This window comes from Fusarium solani, assembly GCF_023522795.1.
Source record: "Fusarium solani strain SB1 chromosome Unknown bctg00000003_1, whole genome shotgun sequence".
Taxonomy (NCBI): domain Eukaryota; kingdom Fungi; phylum Ascomycota; class Sordariomycetes; order Hypocreales; family Nectriaceae; genus Fusarium; species Fusarium solani.
The window spans coordinates 2387227-2413557 of NW_027072154.1; the positions used below are offsets into that span (position 1 = coordinate 2387227).

At 52.0% G+C, this 26331-nt stretch overlaps 9 protein-coding genes across 9 annotated transcripts; 3 read left to right on the forward strand and 6 right to left on the reverse strand.

Moving 5' to 3' along the window:
• Window positions 1-243: 243 nt before the first annotated feature.
• On the forward strand, window positions 244-2204 carry MRS44_006313 (uncharacterized protein; the record flags this gene model as incomplete). The annotated part of the gene is made up of 2 exons (XM_046278132.2): window positions 244-423; window positions 471-2204. 2 exons carry the CDS (start codon window positions 244-246, stop codon window positions 2202-2204), a joined length of 1914 nt encoding a protein of 637 aa, XP_046140092.2.
• Window positions 2205-2950: 746 nt separating this feature from the next.
• MRS44_006314 (uncharacterized protein) lies at window positions 2951-4543 on the forward strand (the record flags this gene model as incomplete). Its single annotated transcript, XM_065621717.1, has 1 exon — window positions 2951-4543. The coding sequence occupies one exon, from the start codon at window positions 2951-2953 to the stop codon at window positions 4541-4543; it is 1593 nt and encodes a 530-aa protein (XP_065477789.1).
• Window positions 4544-4606: 63 nt separating this feature from the next.
• Window positions 4607-5465, forward strand: MRS44_006315 (uncharacterized protein; the record flags this gene model as incomplete). Its single annotated transcript, XM_065621718.1, has 2 exons — window positions 4607-4820; window positions 5296-5465. The coding sequence occupies 2 exons, from the start codon at window positions 4607-4609 to the stop codon at window positions 5463-5465; spliced, it is 384 nt and encodes a 127-aa protein (XP_065477790.1).
• Window positions 5466-8588: 3123 nt separating this feature from the next.
• Window positions 8589-9717, reverse strand: MRS44_006316 (uncharacterized protein; the record flags this gene model as incomplete). Its single annotated transcript, XM_046278131.2, has 4 exons — window positions 8589-9058; window positions 9110-9291; window positions 9347-9500; window positions 9552-9717. 4 exons carry the CDS (start codon window positions 9715-9717, stop codon window positions 8589-8591), a joined length of 972 nt encoding a protein of 323 aa, XP_046140090.2.
• Window positions 9718-9753: 36 nt separating this feature from the next.
• On the reverse strand, window positions 9754-10188 carry MRS44_006317 (uncharacterized protein; the record flags this gene model as incomplete). The annotated part of the gene is made up of 2 exons (XM_065621719.1): window positions 9754-10005; window positions 10102-10188. 2 exons carry the CDS (start codon window positions 10186-10188, stop codon window positions 9754-9756), a joined length of 339 nt encoding a protein of 112 aa, XP_065477791.1.
• Window positions 10189-10798: 610 nt separating this feature from the next.
• On the reverse strand, window positions 10799-12361 carry MRS44_006318 (uncharacterized protein; the record flags this gene model as incomplete). Its single annotated transcript, XM_065621720.1, has 3 exons — window positions 10799-10933; window positions 10984-11917; window positions 12048-12361. The coding sequence occupies 3 exons, from the start codon at window positions 12359-12361 to the stop codon at window positions 10799-10801; spliced, it is 1383 nt and encodes a 460-aa protein (XP_065477792.1).
• Window positions 12362-12916: 555 nt separating this feature from the next.
• On the reverse strand, window positions 12917-14885 carry MRS44_006319 (uncharacterized protein; the record flags this gene model as incomplete). The annotated part of the gene is made up of 3 exons (XM_046274637.2): window positions 12917-14130; window positions 14188-14796; window positions 14849-14885. 3 exons carry the CDS (start codon window positions 14883-14885, stop codon window positions 12917-12919), a joined length of 1860 nt encoding a protein of 619 aa, XP_046140088.2.
• Window positions 14886-15399: 514 nt separating this feature from the next.
• MRS44_006320 (uncharacterized protein) lies at window positions 15400-16167 on the reverse strand (the record flags this gene model as incomplete). The annotated part of the gene is made up of 1 exon (XM_046274636.2): window positions 15400-16167. The coding sequence occupies one exon, from the start codon at window positions 16165-16167 to the stop codon at window positions 15400-15402; it is 768 nt and encodes a 255-aa protein (XP_046140087.1).
• Window positions 16168-16535: 368 nt separating this feature from the next.
• On the reverse strand, window positions 16536-25100 carry MRS44_006321 (uncharacterized protein; the record flags this gene model as incomplete). The annotated part of the gene is made up of 7 exons (XM_065621721.1): window positions 16536-21864; window positions 21918-23482; window positions 23532-23847; window positions 23901-24381; window positions 24553-24581; window positions 24741-24898; window positions 24957-25100. 7 exons carry the CDS (start codon window positions 25098-25100, stop codon window positions 16536-16538), a joined length of 8022 nt encoding a protein of 2673 aa, XP_065477793.1.
• Between the last annotated feature and the right edge of the window lie 1231 nt (window positions 25101-26331).

Sequence of the window (26331 nt, forward strand, 5' to 3'; positions counted from 1 at the left end):
GAAGAAGCTGGGCTTCAACCCATGCTTCACGGCGTTCAAAGTAAAACTAAAAAGGTGAGGGCCCTCAAGCATCATTGGCTAGAAGATTTCAATCCGATTACTAATCCTGCGCCAGCATCAACCTCTGCATCACCAATTTTCATCAATCACATTGCATCAGGCTCAACGTTTTCCGCGTTGCGTTTCTCATCATGTACAATGCTACAATTTGTTTCAAAATGTCTTTTCCGTCCACGTACCGGGATGGGCGCATTCGCGGCCACTCCCTTGGCTTTGAAGGCATTCGCATCGACTGTGGCTCATAAGAAGCCCAAGCTGAAGCTTCGAGATTATCAGGAGGAATGCATCTTATCGGTTCTGGATTCATTGAAACAGGGTCATAAGAGAGTAGGAATATCGTTGGCTACTGGTAGTGGCAAGACGGTATGTTGAATTCACATCGTGAAAGTCCTTCAACTCACAAGTACAAGGTCATCTTTACACAACTCATCGACAAGATCCGGCCAATATCCAAGGATGCGACGCAAACCTTGATCTTGGCGCATCGTCGAGAGCTCGTTGAGCAAGCAGCCCATCACTGTCAGCGCGCGTATCCAAACAAGACTATCGAGATTGAGATGGGCAATGTACACGCCACGGGAACAGCCGATATTACTGTTGCCAGCGTACGGAGCATAACATCACAGGACCGACTGAGAAAGTTCAATCCCTCCCGGTTCAAGCTAGTGCTTGTTGATGAAGCCCATCATATTGTTGCGCCAGGTTATCTCAAGACCCTGGGCCACTTTGGGCTTGAAGAGAAGCGGGACAACTCTCCAAACCTGGTTGGTGTGTCTGCTACCTTTTCACGATTTGATGGAGTTAGAATTGGTGCAGCCATTGATGAGATTGTCTATCACAAGGATTATGTGGACATGATCTCTAAGAAATGGCTCTCGGATGTCATTTTCACGACCGTTGAATCCCACGCCAACCTATCAAAGGTGAAGAAAGGCGCATTTGGCGATTATCAGCCTGGTGAGCTGTCCAAGGCCGTCAACACGGACGAAATCAACGACATCACTGTGCGCAGCTGGATGGCCAAAGCTCCTGGGAGGAAGTCGACATTGGTCTTCTGCGTCGATGTGGCCCATGTCGTCGAGTTGACTGAACGGTTCCGAAAACATGGGTTTGACGCGAGATATGTCACCGGTGATACTCCCAAGGTTGAGAGAGGCGAGACTCTTGATGCTTTCAGGAACGGCGAGTTCCCTGTGCTGGTCAACTGCGGCGTCTTCACCGAGGGCACTGACATTCCGAATATTGACTGCATCATCCTGGGCAGACCAACCAGGTCACGCAACCTCCTTGTTCAGATGATTGGAAGAGGAATGCGATTGCATCCCGGGAAGAAGAATTGCCATGTTATCGATCTCGTGTCGAGCCTGGACACTGGAATCGTGACAACTCCTACGCTGTTTGGTCTTGATCCAAACGTGTTGGTTGAGAGAGCAACAGTGAAAGATCTAAGAAAGATCAAGGAGTCTCAAGATGTAGAACACGTGGACTCTCAGATGTCTCTCTCCTACCAAACATCTGGCGGCCCAAACTCCCCTGACTCAGTCACGTTCACCGACTACTCGTCCGTGTTGGACCTCATCGCTGACACATCAGGCGAGAAGCACATTCGTGCCATCAGCAAATACGCTTGGGTCCAAGCGGGAGAGGAAAAGTTTGTGCTGTCGGCTCCAAACGGCTCCTACATCAGGATCGAAAAGATTAGTGAACGAATCAAGGCATCTGAGCCCATCTTTCGAGCCGTCGAAGTGCGTGCGCTTCCTCCTGGTATGGCAAAGTCACCTTATGCAATGCCAAGAGAGATCCTCACCGCCGCAACATTCACCGACGCTGTGCACGGGGCGGACAGCTTCGCTGCAAAGGCATTCCCTCACACCTTTATTCACCGCTACCAGAGATGGCGTTCACTGCCTCCCACAAAGGGGCAGGTCGACTTCATCAACAAACTCCGCGGCAAGGCCAAGCCCCTGACTGTCGACGACCTGACAAAGGGCAAGGCGGCTGACATGATCACCAAGCTCAAGCACGGCGCCCGTGGTCAGTTTGCAAAGATCGAAGCGGAACAGAAGAAGCAAGCTCGGCAAAGAGTGGCGGCAGAGACCAAGAGGCTCCGCGAGCATGTCAGTGTCGGACCTGTGGCCGTCTGACGGGGTCATGGGCCGGAAGGAGCTGCTATTCGTCAGCTATGTAACAAGACATGTACAACATTATAGAAAAGGGCGTTTGGCTGGATCACTTTTTGGTGCTTGTGCATCAGGCGGTTTTTGGAGATTGTCCTCTGGAAGCCGGTATAGAATCTCGGGACTTGATGAAGGATTTAGCATGTATCACCTCCTTGTATAGCTGCGAGCAACTCAAGCCACGAGCTTGAGAGACCTACTCACATGAAAGACTGCATTCATCTCATTCTAACCATCCCATCAAACGTGTATAGACCGGGCTCGCCGAACAAGGGGGGATTCACAAAGGACATCGCTCATGTCCGAAGTCGAGCAAACAAAAGGAGTCAAGGGGCTGAATAAAAGGGAGCAGACGCCTGTATCTCCCAGTCATCGAGATCACCCCCTCTTCTTTACTCCTCTGGCGTGTGATTCACAGACGATGGAGCAACACCAATGAGGGGGAAGTTGGTCAGCTCCGACCGAGGCTGGCGGGAACTGCCATGGCAGTGATGGCAGCTGGTGTGTTCACGAACCTGACTGCGGCGGTCTCTGTCACTGCCCTGGCACTTCTTTGCTTTGAGACTTGATGCGTGAGCCTTTTTCTCTTTCTGCCTCTTCTCTTTGAAGCTACTCAACCTTCTCCAAGAGATCACTTCAAGCACGCTCACAGCTTGATCACCTTTCGTTCAAACCTCATCTCCTTGGCTAAGTTTGCCAGGCGGTATACAATAATGGACCTCGGCCGCAGCGAGTCCTCGCTTTCCTGTATCCGACCGCCCTCATCACTGCTCATTGAGCGCCCCGTCGAGCCGGATGAGCCCGCCAACGCCCAGGAGAAGGGGAAGCGCATCCACTTCTTCGATGTCTTCTGCCCGAGCTCTCCAGCTGCTTCACCCATCTCGCCCAGAGCCATCATCCAGAATGAGGAGAAGCGCTTCGAACTGCCCGATGTCTTCTCTCCGACTCCTGAGGATGTTCCACCTATCTTACCCAAAGCCATCATCCAGAATGAGCAGACGCACCTCAACCTGCCTGACGTCTTCTCCCCAACACCCGACACTGTCTCGCCAGCGAGGCCAACGACAGACCACCACCTGCCCAGCTCTTCCTCTCACCAACATTCATCGATTGAGGTCATCAGCACCCCCGCAGACCTGAGAAACTTCAAAAGCGGCGAGCTCGAGCGCCAAGGAGCCCCTGCCCGCGAGGTGCTCAGGGACCAGTTCACAGGTCCTCACCCAGTTGGCGATCCTTCTCTGCTTGCGCCATTAGAGTATAAACTGATCTACCCGCCTGCGTCTCGCGACGCATACCCTAACATCGAGAGGTTTCCGTTTACGTTTGTGGAGTCGTCCAAACCTGTCGACCTAGACGAGCCCATGGGAGGATACGTTGAGCAGAGCGACAAGCTGGAAGACTTTCTCACCGCGCAGAGCAAGAAATATACCAAAGACTATGCCAAGTACGCCCGCCAGCACGCGAAGCTCACCGCGACCTGGGACAAGATCAACGACGCCCGATATGCCAAGGCTGAGAAGGAATCGCGCAGACAAGACCACAACCCCGCCAAGGGAGAGCACAAGATCATCGAACCCCTCACTCGGAACCAGCAGCGCAAGATAATCAACCTCGAGACTGACCTGGCGCCCCTGATGGAAAAGGTGGCGCTCAACCGTGCCGAGACTGAGGGCGCCATCGCCGCGGCCTTCATGTTCAACTGGGATCACGCCGATCGAGCGCCGACGGAGCACCAGATATCTATACTACGCGAGCTCAAGGGATTCGAGAAGTTCGTCTTTGAGAAGGAGAAGCCTGAGGTCAAAACCGGCCTTGACTATGTCGTCACTGATGCTGACCTGCATGGGCATGCCATGAGTCGTAACCCTACTCAGCCTTTGTTCGACGATATCCGGAAGGAGAGCAAGAAGGTATACCAGGAAGCGTTTTGGAAGCAGCGAAAGGAGAACCTTTTACACGCTCCCGTAACTTCTCTCCCACTTCCTCCGCCTCCCGAGCCTGTTGAGTCTGCTGAGGCGGCTGACTGGGAGGCATTCCTATGCCCCAAATCTAAGACGAGCGTCAACAACGAAGCCAAATCGTCGACCCCGGTTCCTGACTGGTTCGCCATCTTCGTCAAATCCAGCATCTTCAAGTTCGAGAGCTTCAAGCTCCAAGATCAGTTCAACGAGCTCCTCCGCGCCATTCGAAAGCTCGAGTCAAGAATTAACAACCCTGACACTCCTGCACGACCCAAGTGGGATCTTGAATGGCACGATCCCAGCCTTGCGTGGTCAACTCCGGTCCGACAGAAGAGCGGTGGCTAGTGGAAATGCCGCTCGGATAGGGACGCGCCGGTCGGCGAGCGCATGTGTCGTCAGTGCCACGGGATGGGGACGGCCATTGAGCCTCAGGTGAAGACTCCTGACGAGGATGTTGGGCTTGAGGGCGACTTTGACTTTGCGGATGTGTTTGAGCCGTCGTGGGATGCTAAGAAGCCTGACATGGAGTCGCCAGAGACCCAGCTGAGGGAAATCAAGGTTGGGATCCAGAAGGCTATGGCTGCCAAGAAGGATGCTGGAAAGGTTCGGGCTCGGCCTGTACGTAAGTGGTAGGGGGGTGGTTTGGGTCTCGGGGTATCAAATCGCGGCTGTAGCAGGGCGCCTTGCTGTCTTGCAAAAAAGATATAGCGCTCAAATCAAGTACAATCAGTTTAATCAATGATGATTGAAGTGATGTGGGTGTTTTCAACAGTCTATGCTCTGAACTGCTTGACTCTCATGCTGTGTCTCTTAGCTTGGGCGTGTGCGAATGCTCCCGTTACCGCGAATTCCCGAGTTTGTTGGCAATTTCCACCAAGCATGAGTTTCGTAGGTTTGAATGCTAGGTATTACTTGACACATTATGATTTATTTCTTAGCTAAAAGATGAAAATGTTTGCGAATAGTGAATGTATTTAGATCCAAGCAGCCTCATTCAGAATTGGATGGCAATCAACCCCTGAATCAGTATATAACCCCCTCCCCAGTCCGTATCAAGCCACTTCTTTTGTTCTATCCACATATACTATACATGGTAGAACTTGATGGTGAGAGGGTTAAACATTTCTGTTGGATTGCTCGCACGCCTGAACATGAAGATGAAGAGCTGACCCGGAGTTATCCTCAAGTTCACTACAACCTACGACTTTACCAGCCAGAAACCACCGGACCAAAAGCCGCTGAATGGATGAAGCCTGGCGGCTCCTGATATTTCCCCGTTGCGAGAAAGCGTCTTGGAGCCTCAAGAATCTATATACTCTTTTCGGTCTGTCTTGCCAACACTCAAGTGGCACACCGGAAGTTGGCAAGCCGTTCCAGCTGTTTATATATACTCGCCTGTGAAGAGCAGAGACTTACCGTGACCTTGCGCATCAGCGTTCACCAGCCCAAGGGTACCCTAAGGGGAAATTTCATTCACGCAGAGGAACCCTAGGCTTTTATTCGATTCCATGGATGTGACTGGAGGGCCACAGTCCGTCTCAGAGAGGTCCCAGCAAGCGGATCACACTCGTACTCGCGCTGGACGCTATGCCAGGATATACGCCAAACCCGGAATCTTCATATATATCACCAAGATGACGCCCTGAAGCTCTGGGGTTGTTCTCCTCGGACACGTTTGGCAACTGAGGCGAATGCTCGATGCTAGGCGAGACTCACCCCGCCCTGCGATGACTACCGCTACTATAGGTGGCCTGCCACTACCTGGGGGCGACGGTTCCGGATTCGACAATCTCCGCAAGCGGGATCGAAAGGACCTTTCTATGCTATACCAGAGCGATTGTAAGGGCGAGGAGGCTTATCCCTCTTGCGAAGAACGACGAACACATTCTAGCTTTTGCGATCCCGGAGGGAGGGTCACGCAAGGACTCGAAACGGCCGTCACGAGGCAAAGAACTATTGGTTGCCAGCAGTCGTTCCTCGCTGTCTGTTGCCTATATATACAGACAGCCGCAAACCCCGACTTCGCCCGCAACTACCAAAGATTATGGGCCGCCAAGTCTTTCAACTGAGTTTCCGCGTTCATATGCACACTGCATGTAGTGCAAAGGGACACAACACGCAGTATAAAAACGCATCTACTTGGCACTTGGGCATGGAAGCATAGGAGAGGCGTAAGGGCTTCATCCAAGTCCGGAATACCGACCATACTCGGTGGTGCAGACACAATCTCCCCTTCCCTAATGATGTCTGTCTGTACCTCAAAGCGCGGTTTCATTAGCAACAATCGCCAACCCGCCAAGCACATAACTTGGACTCGTCCTCGCATTATTCCCATGAATTTTATCACTAGATGTATCCCTTGCAATTACTCCCTATCTTTCTTCTGTCTACGTTCCTCTATACATCTATGACAGCCTCAATGAATACAAACATGGGACATATGTCTCTTCATACTTGATGAACCCCTTGATCATCACTGGTCTACTCCTTTTCGCTGACTGCCAGTGGACAGGATGGCTTCCCGCACAACGAACTAACCATTCGAGTTCTTCGGTTGGTGGTAGACCATCAGTATCTTTTATATAATATCGCCGCCGCCTACGGAGAAGAAATCTGCAGTGGCACGCCATCGAATACCTCGAATCCAAGAGCTCAATACATTCATCATCCGTCTCCCTCACATGGCACAAGAGCTCTTTTCCCTTTACCTCGTTGGCCCTACAGGACAGGGCGGTAGCCTTCTTCAGGATGGTGAACGCTACAAGATCTTGGCGAAGGACGCTGAACACTCAATGCCCAAGAAGAAACTGGAAACGTCGCTGACCAGTTGGCCGATGTGATGCTCGGAGAATGTCATACTTGCTCACATGTGTCAAGAGTACATTAATGTCTTGGCCCAATCCCGTCATCTCGCCGCCAAATCGCGGCCGTGTCGGTCGGGCTGGTTGCTGCAGCACCTTCAAGACAGCTCTATCTCTTTTTGGAGCGCATACGATGTCCTCAGAGTTACCTTACCGCATATACGGCGGCCAGATGTACCACGTACAAGTAACAGCATGTGTGAAATCCTGCGAGACTTGTCGCTGGGCCAAGCGCGCTTTTGCAGGACATGGATCACAACGGGGCCGATACAAGCGTGGCCAGATATCGATCGTCTCTCTCGAGAAGTCCTTTTCCAGCAGCTGGAGAAACGGTAGCAGCAACAAAAGTTGGCCGACTCATCGCCGCTTGAAGAAGGATCGCACAAAAGAAAAGTTCAGGCAACGCTTTGGCTGCCTTTCCCGTCATCGAACCGACGCAATCGCCGGTGACCAGGGGCCAGGGTGAAAGGTGGCATTACGGCCCTCCACATTCTCGATTTGTTTTTCTGACAAGTCTACACAATAGAGGTACAGTGTGTTACATTGTGAAACCCATGACCTAGAGGCCTGGTCCATTCTATATAGCATTTGTTTGAGTTGTGCGTATCGTCGATTTGACAAAGCGCCTACGCCCCTCCTTATTATATCCATATTATATACCTACTCCCATTAGCGCTGAAGGCATAAGGGCCAAGATCAACCCATAGTTCTTTGGTAATCCACACCTGCACACCCCTGACCACTTACAAGATGCCGATATCTCTATTGCAGATACCGACGAGGGCCCTCTAGACGTAGTCGCCCTCCTCAAGGGCAGAGATGTTGGGGTTTTTTGTTTGACCTGTTGGCAACTTGCATTAGCCAGTTCCATTCCCCCCGCTTTATACATAAGCTGTCATGATTTAGATATTCATGTCTTTCAATTGATTCCGAGAGACCTCCTCATCCATCCCAGTGTGGGCTTGCGCTGGGTTCTCGACCCCATCCAGGCATACGCACCACGGGACTTTATCATCCAGTATCCAATTCTCATATGTTGAGGTGCCGAATGTTTATTTTATCATAAAGAATATTTATTTTATTAGAAACATGAACTAATAAGAATACGGTCGCGTTCTCTGCGGCAACGCATCTCTTCTCACCATCATCCCCAGCACGTACCCAATTAAGTCTGCGCCCAACAGTTTTACTCCATGAGCTGTCAAATACCCAACGGCATTTTGTATCTGTGACAGGGATGGGTTTTGCGGTAGATCTGTTACTCAAGTTGGACTCAAATGGACAGAAAAATCGACCAAGAAGAAGACATTGCGTTGAAAGGCGTTAAGAGTCAATAAGATATCAACGCCATGACGATCTTGCTTGTTATCTCTGCAAAAATAACATGCTATCTAAGAGTAATGTCAACTCATAAGGGATTTGCACCTGGAAACTCAACTACTTACTTAAGGATGTTCTAGATATTTCATCGCACAATATAAACATTCAGCCATGCTGTAATTTGTCTTCCTGTATCAAAACAACCCCTCCTAGTTGATAAAGTCGCTGCCAGGGAAATCGCCCAAAGCAGTAACATCCTTCAGAGCCTGTACGACAATCTCGATAGCCTTGACGAGATCTTCCTCAGTAATGGTGATGGGCGGGCTGAAGCGCAGACGACCAGCTCCAATGCCCACCAAAACGCCCCTGAGCGCCGCCAGAGCAGCCACTCGTCGAGCGGTGACGCCAGGGACAGACTCATCCAGAACAAGGGATTGGAAGAGGGCACCTCCTCGAAGTTCCTTGACGTGAGGGGGCGACAATTTCTTGACCGTCTTGGCGAGTAGTTCTCCTAGGCGTTGAGAGCGCTCTGAGATCTTCTCTTCCTCGAGAACTTCAAGAGAAGCTATGGCTGCAGCGCACGCGACAGGGGCAGCGCCAAAGGTTGAGAGGACCTCGTTCTTACCGAGGACATCCATCACATCCTTCTTGCCCATAATGACAGACATGGGGTAAAAGCCTAGATCTTATTAGCCCCCAGAAGTACAAGTGCAGACGGATAGATTCTCACCTCCAGTTACCGCCTTTCCAAGCGTGACCAGATCTGGATGGACGCCTTCTTCATGCTGATAGGCCAAGTCCCTTCCAGTTCGTCCGTAACCAGACTGGATCTCATCACAGATGAAGAGGACGTTGTACTTGTTGCAGAGATCCTGCACAGCCTTGAGATATCCCTTTGGTGGGAAGCGGGTACTGGTGAGGTCAAGGTCAGTGACCAGCTCTCGTTTCGATGGACATAACCACTCACCCAGCCCAACCCTGAACAGCTTCGACTAGGAAAGCAGCGATCTTGTGGCCGTCTTGCTTGAAAGTTTCTTCTAGCACTTCCACATCCCCGTACTGAATCAACTTTCCACTTGTTGGCGCATACGGGCCGACATTGGGAACGTGTTGTCCAAAGTCTGAGGAACAAGTTAGAGGGAGTCATAGTAATAGACCAAGAAGAAAGTTACTCTTTGCAACAACGGTAGAAAGAGGCATGGTCGCTAGCGTCAATCCATGATAACACTGATCAGTGGTGAGGATCCAGGCTTCACCCTCTGAGATGCCCTTCTTAGTGTAAGCCCACTTGCGGGCGATCTTGACAGCGGACTCGACAGCTTCAGAACCACTGAGCATGGTTGCAATAGAGTCGTAGCCGAATTTCTGCACATGTTAGACACTATATTGTAATTGAGAACAAAGGCCAGGGCTTGCCGTTGTGATGCGCTCTGCAAACTTGGCATAGAGAGGGCTGATGTAGGCGGTGCCGACGAGCGGCATCTTTTGAATTTGCTCAGCGGCAGCTTTGGCGATTTTAGGGTGCGAGTATCCAAAGTTCATGACGGCGAACTGAGAGATGAAGTCTATATACTTCTTCCCATCCACATCAGTGATGATGTGGTCTTGGGCACTCTCGACGGCCACCTAAGACAAGTTAGAGGAGCGGAATTAAGACGATACAGTTCAACTTGCAGGAAACGTAGCAAAGCCTCCTCGGATATGCTTAGACCACAAGTCGACATAATGCGAGGTCTGCTTAGACAGAGCGAGGTCGCTGTTAGAGGCCCTGCTGGCCTCGGGCAGGATATCTGTAGCAGAGGGAGCCATTGCGAGGAAGACAAAGAAGTAGAAAAGAAACAGTTTGAAGATATGTAATTGTTTGATCAAGAGTCTGATGCTCAATTGGCACTTCTTATACCCAAGCCTTGGTGACTCTATCTCACGGCGCTTGTTCGGCACTGGGACTGCGACTCGCACTTCCCAATGCGGTAATCCACCATGACGCCGTCTCGCAGATAGATAATGGTGGTGCCGGCAATCGCAGCCAATAATTATGAACCGGCCCGGTCCTTGGATGGCGATTTCTAAGCCGAAATGACTCCTCGTCAATCTATTCTTCGGCGTGAACATGCTGGCAAAGGAATGGGGCTTGTGATTCTCCAGCTGAGCCTTTGAGGTTTACCTGTCGTCAATAGCCCACATTACACTTGATCTTCACATCACTACGGATGGTTCAAGCTATTGGCACTCCTATACGAGCCTGAATCTATCGGGAAAGGTCAATTAAGATAAAAATCACGTTGGAATATGGCCAATATCACAGTCATCCACTGTTAGGCCTTCGAGGTCTCGTTTAGTGTAAGTCAGAGAGGTGCAACATGTGAACGACTATATCAACCAATATATCGATATCCAACGACAATTTTCATGTAATATTCTAGTTGATAGTCCAAGTCCCAGTCTTTTGAATCAGATACTCAGCAACAGCCACATCCTTGCCGCTCTCCTTGCCATAACCACTCTCCTTGATTCCACCAAACGGGCTCTCGGCCGCAGAACCATTCCCAGTGTTCTAGAGAAAATAAGCCTCACTTCAAGTAACCTGATGGATAGAAAACTTACCAGCCCAATCATGCCTGCTTCGAGCTTCTCAAACATCCTCCACAGACGATCGGCGTTCTTGGTAAAGGCATAGCTTGCTAGGCCCATGCTCGTGTCGTTGGCCAGCTTGATCGCTTTGTCCTCCGTATCAAACTTGAAGAGTCCACATACGGGGCCGAATGTCTCCTCGCAGCTCATCTTCATGGAGGAGTCCATGTTGGTCAGCACAACTGGCTCCATGAAGTATCCGCCGCTTCCTTGTCCAGCGGGAGTGAATGGCTTTCCAGATCCAAGAGCCAGCTTAGCGCCGCGCGAAACTGCGTCTTGAACCTGTGCTTCTGCCTTCTTCAGCCCGACGGGTGTTGTTACTGCGCCGAATGTTGTGTCAGGGGCTGCGCCGTGGCCGATATTAAGCTTGCTCGTCTTCTCGACAAACATGGCTGCAAACTTGTCATAGACGCCCGCCTGGACGTAGACACGATTCGCGGATATACAAGCTTGGCCTGCATTCCTCCATTTCAACGTCATGAGTTGATCTAGGGCCTGCTCAAGGTCGGCATCGTCAAACACAATGAAGGGACAGTTACCTCCGAGCTCGAGCGTGCATTTCTTCAAGCCTCGCGCGCACAAGCCAGCGACTATCTTACCCACTCTCGTGCTCCCAGTGAAGGTCACCTTTTTGACCAGCGGGTGTAAGCACATGGCTTCTGAGAGGCTGGGCGTGTTCTCGAGAGAGGTTGTCAGGACATTGAAGACACCGTCAGGGAACCCTGCTCTCGTGGCTAGGTCGGCCAGGGCTAGGCAGGTCAAAGGGGTCTCGGGAGACGGTTTCACAACCATGGTGCAGCCGGCCGCGAGAGCAGCGCCTGCCTTTCGGAGGATCATGGCCACTGGGAAGTTCCACGGTACCAGAGCAACCGAGACGCCGATGGGCTGCTTGATCACCAGGACCCTCCTGTTAGGGGCAGAAGGGATGCTGATGGAGCCCTGGATGCGTTCTGCTTCTCCAGCAAACCACCACGTAAAGCCAAAGAGAGTATTCAATCTCTGCGTGTGCCTCGGAAAGGAGCTTTCCGGTCTCGTACGTCAAGAGCTTGGCCAGGTCGTCACGGGCATTGCTGATGAGGCCATGCCAGGCTAGAAGCAGCTGGGCTCTCTTGCGGGGGTTCATGATGCTGTATTCTTTAAAGGCTTTGTGGGAAGACGTGATGGCTGCGTCGACGTCTTGAGGTCCATTGTCTGGGCATGTGGCCCAAACTTTTCCACTGCCTGGATCAAGAACATCGAATCGCTTTGAGGACGCTGCGGGAACCCATTGTCCGTGGACGTAAGAGTCCTCATGGAATAGGGTGGAATCCGCAAGCTGGAAGGGGAGATTGCCTTCTTTGACCCTCGTCATCGTTTTCGAATTGTATAAAGAGGTTCAGCCGAGAATGTGTACCGTAGCTGGAAGATGGGTGTAAAGGGGCAATAGTTCCCATCAAAACTCCGAGAGAAGGCAAAATTGAAACGACGGTTAAGGTTCTTCTGGTCAAGTGTAGGATGCAACTCGCTTTCTAGACAACTAACATCGGTGAAGAGTGGTATATAATCCCAAGCCATAAGCCTCCCTCTTGCCATACCGTCCAAGATATGTGCCACGCCTGCACAAGGCGGCAAGTCTTGCTTAATATGGCTTAAAGCCACGGTCAAGAAAGAAGCACCCATATCGTAACTTTACCGTGGACTGCAAACCCCTCTCTTGGTAGCCATTAAGAATCAAGCGAGGCGTCATGTTTGTTACACTCAAGGCCTCATGATGCACCTGTGGTGGGGATGCGAGACGCACTTCCGCATTGGGAATAGGGGGACTTCTCATGACGAACACTGCTCAAACAACATGGAATCTGTGGTTACAATAAACATTTATTATGAGCATTAAAGATTACCGAGATATTCCGTTTGTGTTTCCCATCTAAAACACAAAGTGAGAAGCTACCGTATCCAGCACATGTATATACATGTCGTTCTCCAAGACAACCAAGCTTCCATGCCCACCCGAGACACTCCCATTTGCGGCCTCATCTGCCTTGCTCCATATCTCTTCAGTCAAACCCATCATGATCTCTCTAGATCTATCGCGATATACATTGATCATCTCGATGTGTTTTGTCCGAACCCAGTCGCGGTCCTCGGAAGTCATAGCCTCGCGCGCCGCCATATAAAACGGGAACGGGAGTGACGAGTCTGGGCCACAACCCGCTGGGAGACGATCCATGAGAATGAACAGATGTCTCCTCAGAAACTGAACTCTGGGTGATGATGTAGGATCCAGAAATACTCTTCTCGCTAGCAAGAGCTGTGCTGTCCAGTAGAAGCACTCACTTAAAGTGTCGAGATCCTTGCGGTCGTCTGCCGGGCTTATCTGCACGCGTGCTTGATCGACTCCCGGACCAAACGGCACCGGATATCTCTGTCCCCAAATGCGCATTTCGGTCTCAAGTTGGTAGGCCTCTGCCAGGTGTGACGAGGCATCCCTTTGATAGGCCGCTGCGTCATAGGCCAGATGGGATATCCTAGCCAGGTAGGCAAGAACCGGTTGAGGGCAACCAGTCAACTCGCGAAAAGACGGCTCATTTTGGTCCATTTCTTCATCTTGTTGATAGAGAACAAAACTCATGGGCGCAATAGGTTTTCGTCGCCGCAGGAAAGCGAGGACGACATCGATAATTGCGAATCTATGAACGAGGAGCCGCGCATAGTAGCTCTCCGGCATACTCTCGATATATCCCAGCTCTACCATGAGCTGATAGGCGTTCTGAAGAAATGTCTCTGCAGTTTGGCTGCCTGACATGACCTCAGTCACGATGTGCATCAGATATGCTGCGAGAGTGACCTCCCTGAGGGAAAGAACAGACAGCGCATGGCTCTGGCCAGGCATTTCTTGGCCTGAGTTGCCATTCTCTGCTCGGAGGAACGCAGTCGCGTTTTGCAGCAGGCTTGACGCCTGAGATTGGTGCTTGGCAATGAGAGAGCTGTCACTTCGCCCATAGTTGAACATGCTCACGGTAGAGACATATAGGATGGTGTGCAAGAGGAGCGGATAAGACACGGAAACGAGGCAGAGCTTCCGGTAGGGGTTATGGGGTCCATCGTAAGCGGGTATGCGCGATGAGGTGTGGTTGAGGTCTACATACAGAAGTCAGCGAATGAAGGATGGGTTAGCGATTATAGAGTAAGGCATACAGTAGGTATAGGCTATCTCTTCACTGGGAGATGATAGAGTTGCTGATAGTAAAGGGCCCAGTGAGTCTTTGGTTGACCAGGGGTTCGGTCTTGAGACAATTGAGCCAACCCCACCCGTCACTGGCACTTCAGGTTCGATTTCTTGATTGTTGTCCGTCGTGTTTACACGGAAAGATGGCTCAAAGGGTTCAGGGAGAAGATCAGCTCCAAGAGACACACCAATCAAGGAACTCCAAGCCAGTTCGGGGACAGAGTCATCCCAGGGTGTGAGGCCCATAGCTGACGGGATCAACATATCCAGCCCAAGGTCACCGTTCTGATTGGTCGTTGAGTTTGGAGGCACAGTAGAGGGCTCGTTGTCGATTAGACGCAGCTGGTTCGAAGCGGCTGAAGGAGTCCTGGATCGCTGGGAACTGTCGCCAAGACGTCGACGGGCCCGGTTCTCCCTCGTCCTCTTATTGTGCCTTGTTGTAAACGACGAGGCGTGGCCAACTGCGGCCCATTTCAAGTCGGAGCCATACTCGCATTCCCGGCCAGTCTTTCGACAAACTTTGCAGGCCGGCTTTTCTTCATCGCATTTTCTATGCCTCCGCCGACATGTCAGGCACCCTGTTGCTTGTCAGCTTGCGGAAGTAGCCGTACCAAACAGGACGAGACAGACCATGCCGTGATCGAGTACCGCTAGACCTCGTTTCCATCTTTCCTTTGCTCAATGATACGGAATAGAGTTTTGAGTTGGGGATTAATCGAGATTGGGATGAGAATAGATAAAGCTGGTGCCGGTCCCGGAACTGAGAAGGTCAAGCTTAATTGCGGGGTGCAGATCTAGAGTGTCCATGGTTGGTCCTCCACTATTTATTCGTTATCGTTACCCAATGCTGAACAACGCCCTTTCCATGACAAGCGCATGTCGTGATAACCGTCCCTCGGAAGCATAAATCCAGTTATCAGCAGCTAACAGTCGGCGGTTGTGAGACAAAATGAATCTCAGCCAAGTTATCGCGGTTGTTGCGTTGTTCCAAAGACCCGGTGCCAGGATGAATGTGTTGAGAATTGGAAAGGGGAGTTTAATTGCTTCATAAGTCTTGTGTAGTTGCCAATATCGATTGCTGGGCACTGCTCGCTTGACTGATATCACAAGCCGAGTTTTCGCAGATGCACATCTCGGAAACAGCCCGAGTCTGAACGCGCCGCTGACGGTGTCGTCATCTTTCAACCGTCAACAGGTATGCTCGACTCCTGTTCCTCGGGTGTCGTCTTCTCTAGCATCGGGAGAACCTTGCCTCCCTTCATCAGCACCAACTTCTTCTCCTCTCCGTCCACCCCATGTCGCACGCCCACAGAGATCCCCTCCAACCCCATCTCCTGCGCTCTATAGTTCCATAGAAGCTGCACCAACTCTCCTTCCTTAGAGCAACAAATATACCCCAGCGCCACCTCGGCCGAGTTCATGTCGCGCTGCACCCCCTTGGTCGCCGGCTTCTCGGCTACCAGCAGACCCAAGGTGTCTGCGCCTCTCCACCCAGGCGGTGCTGCTGCCAAAGCGCCCTTGAGTTCGCGTACATACATTGGGCCTACACTCCGGACGCCTGCCTTGCACTGCAGAACAACTTTTATCGTTTGCGAGGTCGAAGGTAGTGTCCAGGTCCCGAGGAGGTCCATGCCGCGGTCCGAGGCGCCTCCCACGCGCTTGAGGAAGAAGCCATACTGGGAGAGCGTGTCGGCAGCCGTGTACTCGTAGTGAGTGCCCCGATATACGGTTGTCCTCTTGTCTAGACTCGTTCGTTCGACATAAGCCAGAAACGTGGCGAGATCCGAGTGTCCCTTGTTCGGAGCTTCGGGGTATATCAACTCCAAGGGGTTGGGGACTTGGCCGTCGTTGTCGCTAATATGCCGCACCCCGATACTTGTAGAACCCCATTTCGACGGTAATCTGAAACGTCTCGAGGCCCTTTGAGCGCCCCGAAACAATATAGACATTATTCCATGAGCGAGTGTTAGTAAAATTGCTTCCTTGAAGCTCAGATGAAAATTCGTTGATGGAGAGCCAATAACATCGCAATATGCATTAAGCAGGCATACCACTCAATTGAGGTCAGTCACAACAACAATGAGGAACAATAATCGTAGAGCTGCTGAGAAAGAAGCAATGATCTGCTCAAAATTTCATTTCCAGTTCCTTTTTTGTATCGCTGAATAAAAATGTCCCCAAGGAATGCCTATCCGAGTCACGACTACAGAAATCCCCAGCGCCGATGCAACAAATGCTCTCTCTACACATCATACAACATTCTCAACGTTCAAATACATGCGGTGCGGCCGTCAATACCAGTTTCCTTTCTATATCTTCATAGCATGTCGCCCTGGCCTTGATTTTGAATCTTGGGTGGAAACATGTTGTTCGCCAGGCGTGACGCTGGCTGCGGTGGTGGCTTCTCCCTGCTCCTCTCATCTCGCGACCTGCTTTGTGTTACACGTCGCATCCTCGACTGTGGCCTTCTAGTCACAGGCTTGATCATGTTCTCCAGGAAAAAGGCACCCTCTGTGTGCCCTGTGCTGGGTCGCTCGTCATCAGCATCAGAAAATCCTCCCACGTACTCGTCGTCCGAAGCAATGTCTCCCATCTGTGGCTGATAAGAAGCCGGGGCGGATGGGGACGTGATAGATCTGGAATGAAGCCCAGGCCGTGTAGTAGGGACAATGACATTGAAGGCCCCGGGGTTCATCGTGTTTGAGCTTGCTTCCCTCGACATGGCCGGGGAACGGTCTGCAAATCCATTCTGGAATGATGTGTTGTTGGAGGCTTCATGCAAAATGGGCAGAATCTGCTCGTCGTACAGTTGGGCTCCCGTCTCAAAAGACTCGGGCGTGTACTCAGTAATTGTCCTTGATGATCGCCCGTCGTCGTCGGTAGCAGGGCTTGACGGCTCATCAAAGAAATCATCAAGACTGTCCAGTTTGGTTGCGAGGTCGCCAACATGAACATCGCCACGACCCTCGTCAGAAAGCATTGTCTCGGTTCGCTCCGACGCCCCAAAGTAGCCGTAAGGGAAGTCGTCTGCGTGGAACTCCACATCGGGGGTTGGCGAAGTTTCTGTCAGCATGCCTTCTGAGCCCTGGCATGTGTAGAAGGCGGCATGAATATTGGCACGAGTGGCATCCGTCTTCTTCGCGGGTACAGGAATAGCCCAGCCTGACGCCTCCGGAATTCCAAACAGGCTCTGCGTGCGTTCGTATTCCTTGCGGATCGCCCTTGATGTTGATCGCGTCATGCTCATCCTCAGATGGTGTTTATCCATGTGGTTGCCAGACATGGTCATGATGTTGTCCAGCACCTCGAGCGCCTCCATACAAAATTCTGTCTGCAACAGGCGAAGCAATGGCGAGATGAGATCGGACCCATGGCCAGCGAGTTCTGGTTTGCGCATGTCTACCTCGGGGATAGCAACACAGAGAATCCTCATCGTATGGATCTTGACCCAAGACAGAGAGTTTGTGAGGAGTCCGATGAGGAAGGTTACCATTTGGAAGTCCAAGTGGGGGAGATAGTACTCCCTCAAGGCCCCCCAGAGCTCAAGGATGAAATCTTTGCTGCTACCTTGAGGCTTTCCTGAGACAAAGTCATGCAGAGCCAAAGCGATGCTAGCCAGTCCCTGACGATCGGCTTCGTCCAGAAGCAGTTTGGCTGTGTGCAAGACGTCGTCGCCCAGACTAGGCTTCTCAAGCTCGTTCAAGAACCGGGGGAAATTTGCCAACAAAGAGAAGAACAGCCGAGTGTCGTCGCCAGTCAAGCCATCGCTGGGGAGATGTACCAGTTTGTCCATTGTGTCGAGGGTTGGTTGCCAACAAAGAGAGGATCTCAGGCCCTTGTGGAGTAACGGCTGCACGCCGTCAAACAATCCCTCCCATCGGGCTGGCTGACCATCGGCAAGTATCCTGCGTACACTGGGAAGGCTCAAGTCCAACTTACTGAGGAACTTGTTGAGCATCTCGACGGCTTCTAGAAACTCACGCTCGTTGATTGATTCCAAGCAAGCGCACGTGGTCCAGAACAATTGCGGGAAGCTGAGGAGATTGTCAGCATCCAGCTTGACGATGAGTGTTTTCAGGGTTGTCAAGATCTCCATTGAGAAGGACTGGATCTCAGGGTCTTCGTCCGCAATCGTGTTGGACAATCGTGCAAGCATGTCTCCAAGCATCAGTTGATCAACAGACGTGAGGACACATCTGAAGATCTGGAACGAGCGGCAAGCAAGGTGGCGAACCGGACAAGACGTGGCCCAGGTCAGTGACAGTCGGCCCCAGTGGTCCTTGATTCCGGGGAATGTGATTTCAAACGTCTTGACCACCTCTGCCGTCAGGAACTCCATGCTCGGCGGCACTTTGCTGTCATGGTCATCCACTTTGCCATTGCTGTCCTCGTAACCCCAGACCACAGACCGGTCATGTCGACGAACAAGATCAATCAAGTCCTCAATAGACGTCCTGTCGGCTTCTTGGGTCTGGTCGTCGATTTGAGATATGACCAACTCATGGATCAGGTGTACGAGCATCTCTCGGGCCTGTTCCTGAACCAGAGGTGTGTAGTGATCCCACAGGACAGTCACCACTTGAAGCAAAAGTGGGACGTTTTCCTGCGTGAGGTGTACTGGAGACACCATCAAGTCCACGAGCAAAATCAACGACAGCTGACCAAGGGAGAACCCAGCTTGCTTGGTACCCACTGGGAGAGCCTCAGCCAGATCAGCGCAGTAAGGCAAAAGACTGATGTCAGGCGGCGGCGGAACCGCATCTCGCTTCTCATTCGGCACCATGGCTTTCGGCGTAATTTGCATGAGAAGAAACTCGACAACCTTGATACCTGGCGTGCTGTTCGTTGTGGATAGGAAGACGACAATCTGCTTGGCATACTCGACAAAGTTTTGCTCTCGCCGCTCAAGGCACAGCTGCATGATGAAATCCAGCACTAGACGGACATTGCCCGGATGTGGTCCTGTTGCAAGGGCCTGCCAGAGAGCCTGGACCTCGTTGTGCAGCGCACCGCTGGATTTGATTGTGATCTCCAGTAAGTTTGCGAGTAGCACGAAAGACTGCGCCGTAGGGCCTCCATTGGGGTCCAACTTTAGTTCAATGGACTGGATCCAGGGGAGGATCACGGCAACCACGTTCCGTTGGGCTGCAGGCTGCAGGTCCTTGAAATAGAGGGTAAACTCGGAGAAGATGTGGAAAGCCAACTCGGTGTGTTGCTTCGCAAGACGCTTGGAGATTTCAAACTGTGCAAGCTTGTAGACAGCCTGTGTCTTGTCGGAAATACTGATGTCGAAATCCTGAATCTTCGAGTTTCTCTGCTGGCGTGATTCCAGAGATCGTAGAACAGTCGCAGACTTGGACCTAATCTCACTTTGATCATTGCCCAGCGTGAAGAGGCAAAGACCAAGCAGCTTCCAGAACGGACACGGGTAGTCAATGTGATCCTGCAATACCTGAGTGACGACGGCAAAATAGCTTTCAAGGACCTTCGGGACGTCGGCCAAGTAACACCGCGCGATGCAGTGCTCCATCAGGTAGGGAACCTCCTGGTTGTGAACAATCAGATTCTTCAAAGCCCTCCTTCCAATAACGTTCATCCGGTCGCTTCCCGAGTTGAAGATGGCCTCAATCCAAGCGAGCATGCGCCGTATGTCGAACTGGAGAACGTTATTGCTCTCTGTCGTAACACTAATCGGTCCTCCGCACAAGGCTGCCATGGCGCTGAGGGCCGCGGTCCTCAGGTTTCTCTTTTCAATCTCCATGGCCGCGGTGACAGTGCCTCTCTCACCTAGAGTCTGCTGGTCAATGAGGGACTGTCGCATGGTATCTTCGCGAGCACGTATCTGAGTCTGATTTGGCGAAAAGCCACACCAATCCTCCATGAGAGAGAAGGCCGACTTTCGAGACTCAAATGTCATCCATCGAGAGGGGTCCTTGGTTCGGTTGATGCCCTCAAAGAGGGCCTCCATCAGTCCGCAGTAGTGTCGTCGGAGCTTCTGAAACTCCCAGTCCATCTGAACTTCCCCATCCATCAAGAAGAGTTTGAGATCCTTTGTATATGTGGTCAGGGTTGTCAAGAAGAACTCCCCATTGTAAACCTCAGGTTCACTAAGGAAGTGTGAGGTCAGTTTAAAAACGTGTGTGATCTCCGTTCTAAGAAGATCCATTTTGCGGTTCCTTCGAGGGTTGCTGTTCGTTCTCTGGTGTATCCGAGCGCGAGCCTCATCGTTGCACCGAGAAACCTGGCCTTGCAGCTCCTCGAGCAATGTCCGGTAGATGTGAATGTTGATTGAGCCCATGGCGACGACCACGGCATCTCGGACAGAAGCTGAAGAGACTGATAGCAATGGAATGAGATACTTGAACAACATCCTGGCGGTGACAATTTTGTCCTTGGAAGATGATTTCGAGGTCTTTCGGACGTGTTGGGGATCCTGTGGCGTAGGCAAAGCACCTGGGTCCGCAAGCGTCGTGCAGGCGAATATCAGGTACAGCTTCCATTGCTCCACCATTACCTCTGGATGGGCTGTTGCAGATCGACCTCCCATTCTGGCACTGCCAGGGTCTCCATTGTAGTATAGGCCTCGCGAGGGCTCAGAAAGATAGACGATAGGTTTGTACATCTGAAGAATTCGGTTGCAAATAAGATCTCGACAGATCGTGACAGTAAATGGACACTTCTCGTAGGCCATTCGAATCAGGTTTGGAAAGATCTTGAACCACAGGGTCGTATCGTAAGAGACATCACTGGCGCAGAGCTCAACCAAGGCTCCTTGATTGTTGGTATTCTGAAGGCCTCGCTGCAATCGACTCCGCTCAGCAACAGACAGTTGTTCGTCGTTGAAATCCATGACCTTGCTGGACTCATTTTCAAGTATGTCAATAAGTCTCATGGAATCCTTATCCTCGGACGCTTCCTTTCCAAGGGCCTTGTCAAAGTCGACGATTAGGCGAAGAACTGTAACAGCAAAGTGACGAACTCTCCGGGACTGTGAGCAAAGGAAGAATAGGCCATGGGCTTCTGCTTGATCAACTTCGGCCCAGATGCTCGAGAGATCGAGCTTGAGAGCTCGCTTGTCCGAGGCATTGGCTTCTGGCTGATCTGTAGCGGCATCCCTGGACTTTTGCCGGATTTCCTCAATCCATATTTGCAGAAGCTCGACATAAAGCCGGAGGGTATTCTCGATGTGACTATGACCAAGCATTCCGCCATCTGACATGGTTGAATATCGATCGTCAAAGTTGAAGATGAATCGAGCAAAGCCCATGGTAACTTGCTGGGCATGCGATTGCCTGGCGATGGCTTTCAGAGAGTTGGCTGATGATTCAGCAATATTGTACTGCACATGGGCTGTGCCAGTGCATAGCAAGTTGATGAGTGAGTTGAACGGAATATCAACTGATAGACACCGAGGCAATGCTTGTACAGCAACATGGAGAAGTTCGTAAAACGCTTGCTTCTGGTCCGCGGCACTCTGGTGATCATCCTTGCGGGAGAAGGTAAAGGTTTCAGCAATAGGCGTCTTTGGTCCGGGACTGTTGAATTTCTCATCCAGGGCCGCTTGGCCGCCAAAAGTATTGTCGCAGATGATGGTAATCTTGCCAAGGATCTCGCAGAACTTCAGATAGTATTCCCGAACGCCATCACTCAAGACATGTGTCAGGACAGGGCGAGTGACATACTCCTCTTTCGAAGTAACTGTTGGTTGCGAGAGGGGGAGTTGCGGGGAGAAGAGGTGGCAGGGGATACGGGAAATCGGTCAGGCGTTGACGTCGACGAAGGGTTTTCGGCAAACTGGGGGAAAGGTGGCTGTCCTTGCTCTCCCTTTTCCAGGTCGGACATGATGTAGAGAAAGGCCCTGATTCCCACAACAACTCGATCAGGGTCCAATTGCTCAACCTTCAACTCCTTATTCAATGTGAATAACTCCGCGTTGATCAGGGGGAACACGACGGTTCTGAAGCAGTACTCGGGATATTTGAAGCCGATGATTCGAATGATCTGGATCAAAGGCTCAGTGCAAATGGTGTCAGAGGCTACCAGGCTTCGCTTTGACGAAGGTAAAACCAGCTTCATCACCTCGTCGATCTTCCGTAGGGCGCCTTGAACGGTGTCATTGGTCCGGTACAGGTAAGTCCACAGCAAACGAGAAATAACTTGAAGACAAAGCGGTTTGGTGAATCGATCCTTTACCTTGGTTTGCAGAGGCAAGATCAGTTGTAGCCACTGAGAGCCAAAGTTGTCCGGGGAAGAGACGCATAGCAGGGTCGCAGTCAATGGGAACGCAAAGGTCCAATGCCTCGGCTTCATAAACATTTGGGCCAGACGAGGTCCAACAGCAGATAGAACTTCTGCCCATTTCGGATGCATGAAGTGGCTGTTGCTTGCCTTTGCCGCAATTGGAAGAAGCAACATCTCGATCACCTGGCAAAAGGCTGTCTTAACCCTCTGGCCATGAGACTTCTGAAACAGACGGCCCAAGGAGATGAGAAAGTCGCAAGAGTGTTCCCACGCATCTTCGGGTGAGATTCTGAGCTTGAGGTGCTTCATTCCTCCCAAGACGAGTTCCACCTTTCCTTCTGCGTCCCGGCCAGAGGATGAAGTCGGACTTTTGACCACTCGTTCTTGAAGGGAGCTGTCCAGATCTTCAATGAATCTCCTGGTGACGCTGGCGAAATTGATGTCGCTCATGTGCCCCAGCAGCTGGGCAAAAAGGTTCCAGTTAGCAAGCTTCAGGGGAGACACCATCAAGTGCTCCGTGTCGGCGATTTTAAGCTGCCCAAAAATTATGCTCTCCAGCTTGTCCTCCATTTCAGGGGTAATCGATGACAGGTTACTCTGGCTAATCACTTCGAGGAGGACTCGGCAAAGGATGTAAATCGACACGGTCGATCGTCGTTCAGCCTGGGCAACATATTCTTGTCTCGCAGCGAGAGTTGGCGGGCCATTGGGAAAAACACTGTCGGGTGCTCCAGCTTGAACGGGTTCTGTATTTCTTCGTAGCAATGGACCTCCAGGGAGGACTCCACGGGATTGTTGGAGTTGGTTGCGCGCCTCGTTTGCGGCGTCGCTTTTGCTCTTCCTCCACAGCATCATTGAGTCTATTAGGGCTTTCGGTTTGGGGCTGGCAATGTGACCAAGAGCAACAATTAACTGGTCAAAGGCCGGATCGACACCCGGACCGCATACTTGTTCGACATGGGGCTCGGGATCGAAGGGGACGGTGACGCACTCTGTCAGCTTCTCCTCAGCTTGTGCGATAAACTGTGACAAGGTCAGCCAGGGCGCGTTTAGGCTCGGGGCCTAAACTGACAGAGGTGAACAAGACGTGTAACGCATATTCGCCCACCGTCTTCTGGTCATCCTTGTGGTGACGGGACGAATGAGAGTGGTGAGGGGTGTGGTCACGCCGTGATTTACTGTGCATGCGTTCGAGCTTGCGCTGGGCCGGGCCATGAGGGGACATGTCGGCGGCGGTCGGTCGATCCATGGCCACGGTACTTCCGGAGAGAGCTGTGGGGGGCCGCGATGGAAAGGTGGCATCGCCATCGAGACGGGCGGCCACGGATGGCATGTCTGGGCGGTCGAGGCCGACGCCGGCGGCAGCGATCATCTGCGGACTGAGGGGACTGGAGGTGGTGCTGGCCAAGCTGCCATTTCTCGAGTGCTGAATGCCGTGTACGATAGAGGTCTGACGATGGTGGCCGTAGGCGGCACTCTTGGGGTCGACGACTCGTTCAACCACGCCGCCGATGGCGCCTCTCGTGTGCGGCCCGTGGATGCGGGGGAGTTCAATGTCGGAGGAAGCTGGGAGATCTTTTCGGCGGACGAGTCTCGCGAATGCGCAGGTCGATGGGCAACAGGCGGGTCGAGGGCGATGGGACGCAGGGTTCGGTCCCAGCTGCTCTCATCTTCTTCCTCCTCCTCGTCGAGTCTTGAAACAGACCGGGGCGAGAACCTGAGCGGATCCTGCAGGTGGTCCGGCAGCGGCTGCGACGGCACTGTTGGGTAGCACAGAAGGTTGTCAGCGATTGCTAGTAGTATATCTCGTTGGAGGTGTTTCGAGGCGGTCGTTGGTGAAACAAGAGCGGATCCGTCAAGAGCGGGAGAGGAGGGTCCGGCCGTGAACCAACTGCAGCCGCTACGTAAGGAAGCAGCGGTAGCTAGCTCTGGTGTAATAGTATTGACAGCTCCTCAGCCTTGCGGGGGAACAAGCTTGTTGTTCTGGAGCGAAGGCATTCCCGCGACACAGCTTTTGAAGTTGGTGGTGCGGGAAGAGGGGCGGGTGCAGAACATCGAGGGTGGGTGGGCACCCTCAAAATACTTGGACTTACCCATCTCAAGTTGGACTATATCCCATGATCTGTGATAGGTTTTCAGATCTCAAAGGCGAAGATCACGGCAGCAGCAGACAAGAGGAAGGGAAGAGCGTTTGGTTTGCGGGTCTGGGATGAAGTTGACAAGCGAAGGGATGCTATGTACACGAGGGAGTCGAGAGATCCAAGACAACAAAGACACCTACCTAGGTACGGATACCGACCGACCGACTCTGGCGGCTGGGCCACACACAATGACGCTACTGCCCGAGCGCCAGATTTGTCCAGCATTGGTCCGACCCGCTGTATGGCTTTTCGGCCAGGGCTTTTTAAAGGCGGCTATGGGGCCAAGCAGCCCAAGGGCCTTCAACACATGGCAGTTTGGCCGGCCATTCTGCAGTGATTCTGGGTCCTGGACGGACAATCATCCTTGCAGCCTGCAAGGGCCGCGGCCTATCAGGGGAGCTAGGGTTAACATGGGATGACGGGACCTTGGGAAGGGCGGCGCGCCACCCACTGCTGCGCTGGCCATTGGCCTCCTGGAAAGGGGGCTGGCGGATCGCCATTGCTGGTCTGGGGTCGAGATCTTATCTGCGAATAGATAGTCTACGTGATGTTGACGTGAATGAGTGTGGTGATGGAAGTTGGGGGGCCAAACGCAAACCTCCATCTTGGGCTGCCAGAAGTTGGGGCTCGAGGGCAAGGGTCGCGAGCCCCAGAAGATCATCAATGTCGCATTTGTTTCTTATGCTGATCACGGCACTTGATGGGGACTGCAGCTCTGATACGATCTTTGGTCTGGGATTGATATACTTGGGTTTCCTGGTTTATCGTGGCCATCGTGCATTGCCAGGGCCATCATCATCACGCCGGAGGATTCTGGTGTAAGCAGACCATCACAAGACAGAACGGGATATATATTATTAGAACCATAAACCCTCGTACTTCCATTGGCTGAAAGTCGGGATTTTATATGGACAGAAATGGAAACTAACCTAATGCTTGTGAAAATAGGTACTCAGATCCATGACATCTTGGGCTCGTATCCAAGAGCGCAGGATGCCTTTTTGGGGTGCCTCTTGGCCACTTGTGTAAACTCGACCAATGCATTGGCAACTTCTCGCACCGGTGGCTTTCACCTTATGCCGTCGACTTACAAAAAGGGCGAGTGAACAAGGCAACGCACCCTCCTGAATGTCGCTCCTGATTTGCCCGTCGAGTATGCTGTCGGCATGTCAGACGCAGGTTTCAATATTCCCTGAGTAGACATGAAGCTGACCCACAACAGAACCAAGCATTTCACCAGAAACCCAGGTGTCAGAGTATTTCTATCATCCAGACGTTAGCCAATAGAGTACGATCTGTTGTCGTCTCTCTCCCCGTGGCCTAAGCCATGCGGGTTACTTGTCAATGGCTTAAGTATGAACAGAATATGGGTCGAACACCACGGGTTACGTGAACATTGCCATTTACGGTAAATTTTCCCGAGTCGTGTTCTGTCTTGAACTCTCGGGGTTTGTGCGGGGTTCGAATTGTGTACAATTTCTAGAAGGAGTCAAATTTTAAGGGATGCTCTTGAAACTGGGCGGTTTTAATACTCATTGGACTTGAATCTTTATTCCGCGTTCCATTGGCATTGATCGGCCTGGGCAACCAGCGTGTTGGTAACTCTCCCTTGGAAACCTTCTAGATTCGAGATTCCGAGGGAATTCCGAAGGGATAGAAGGCGATAGAAGGGGGGAAGATGCGGGGGCCAGACAAGACAAAGGTCTCCCTTCAATGTCCTCGGCACCGGCT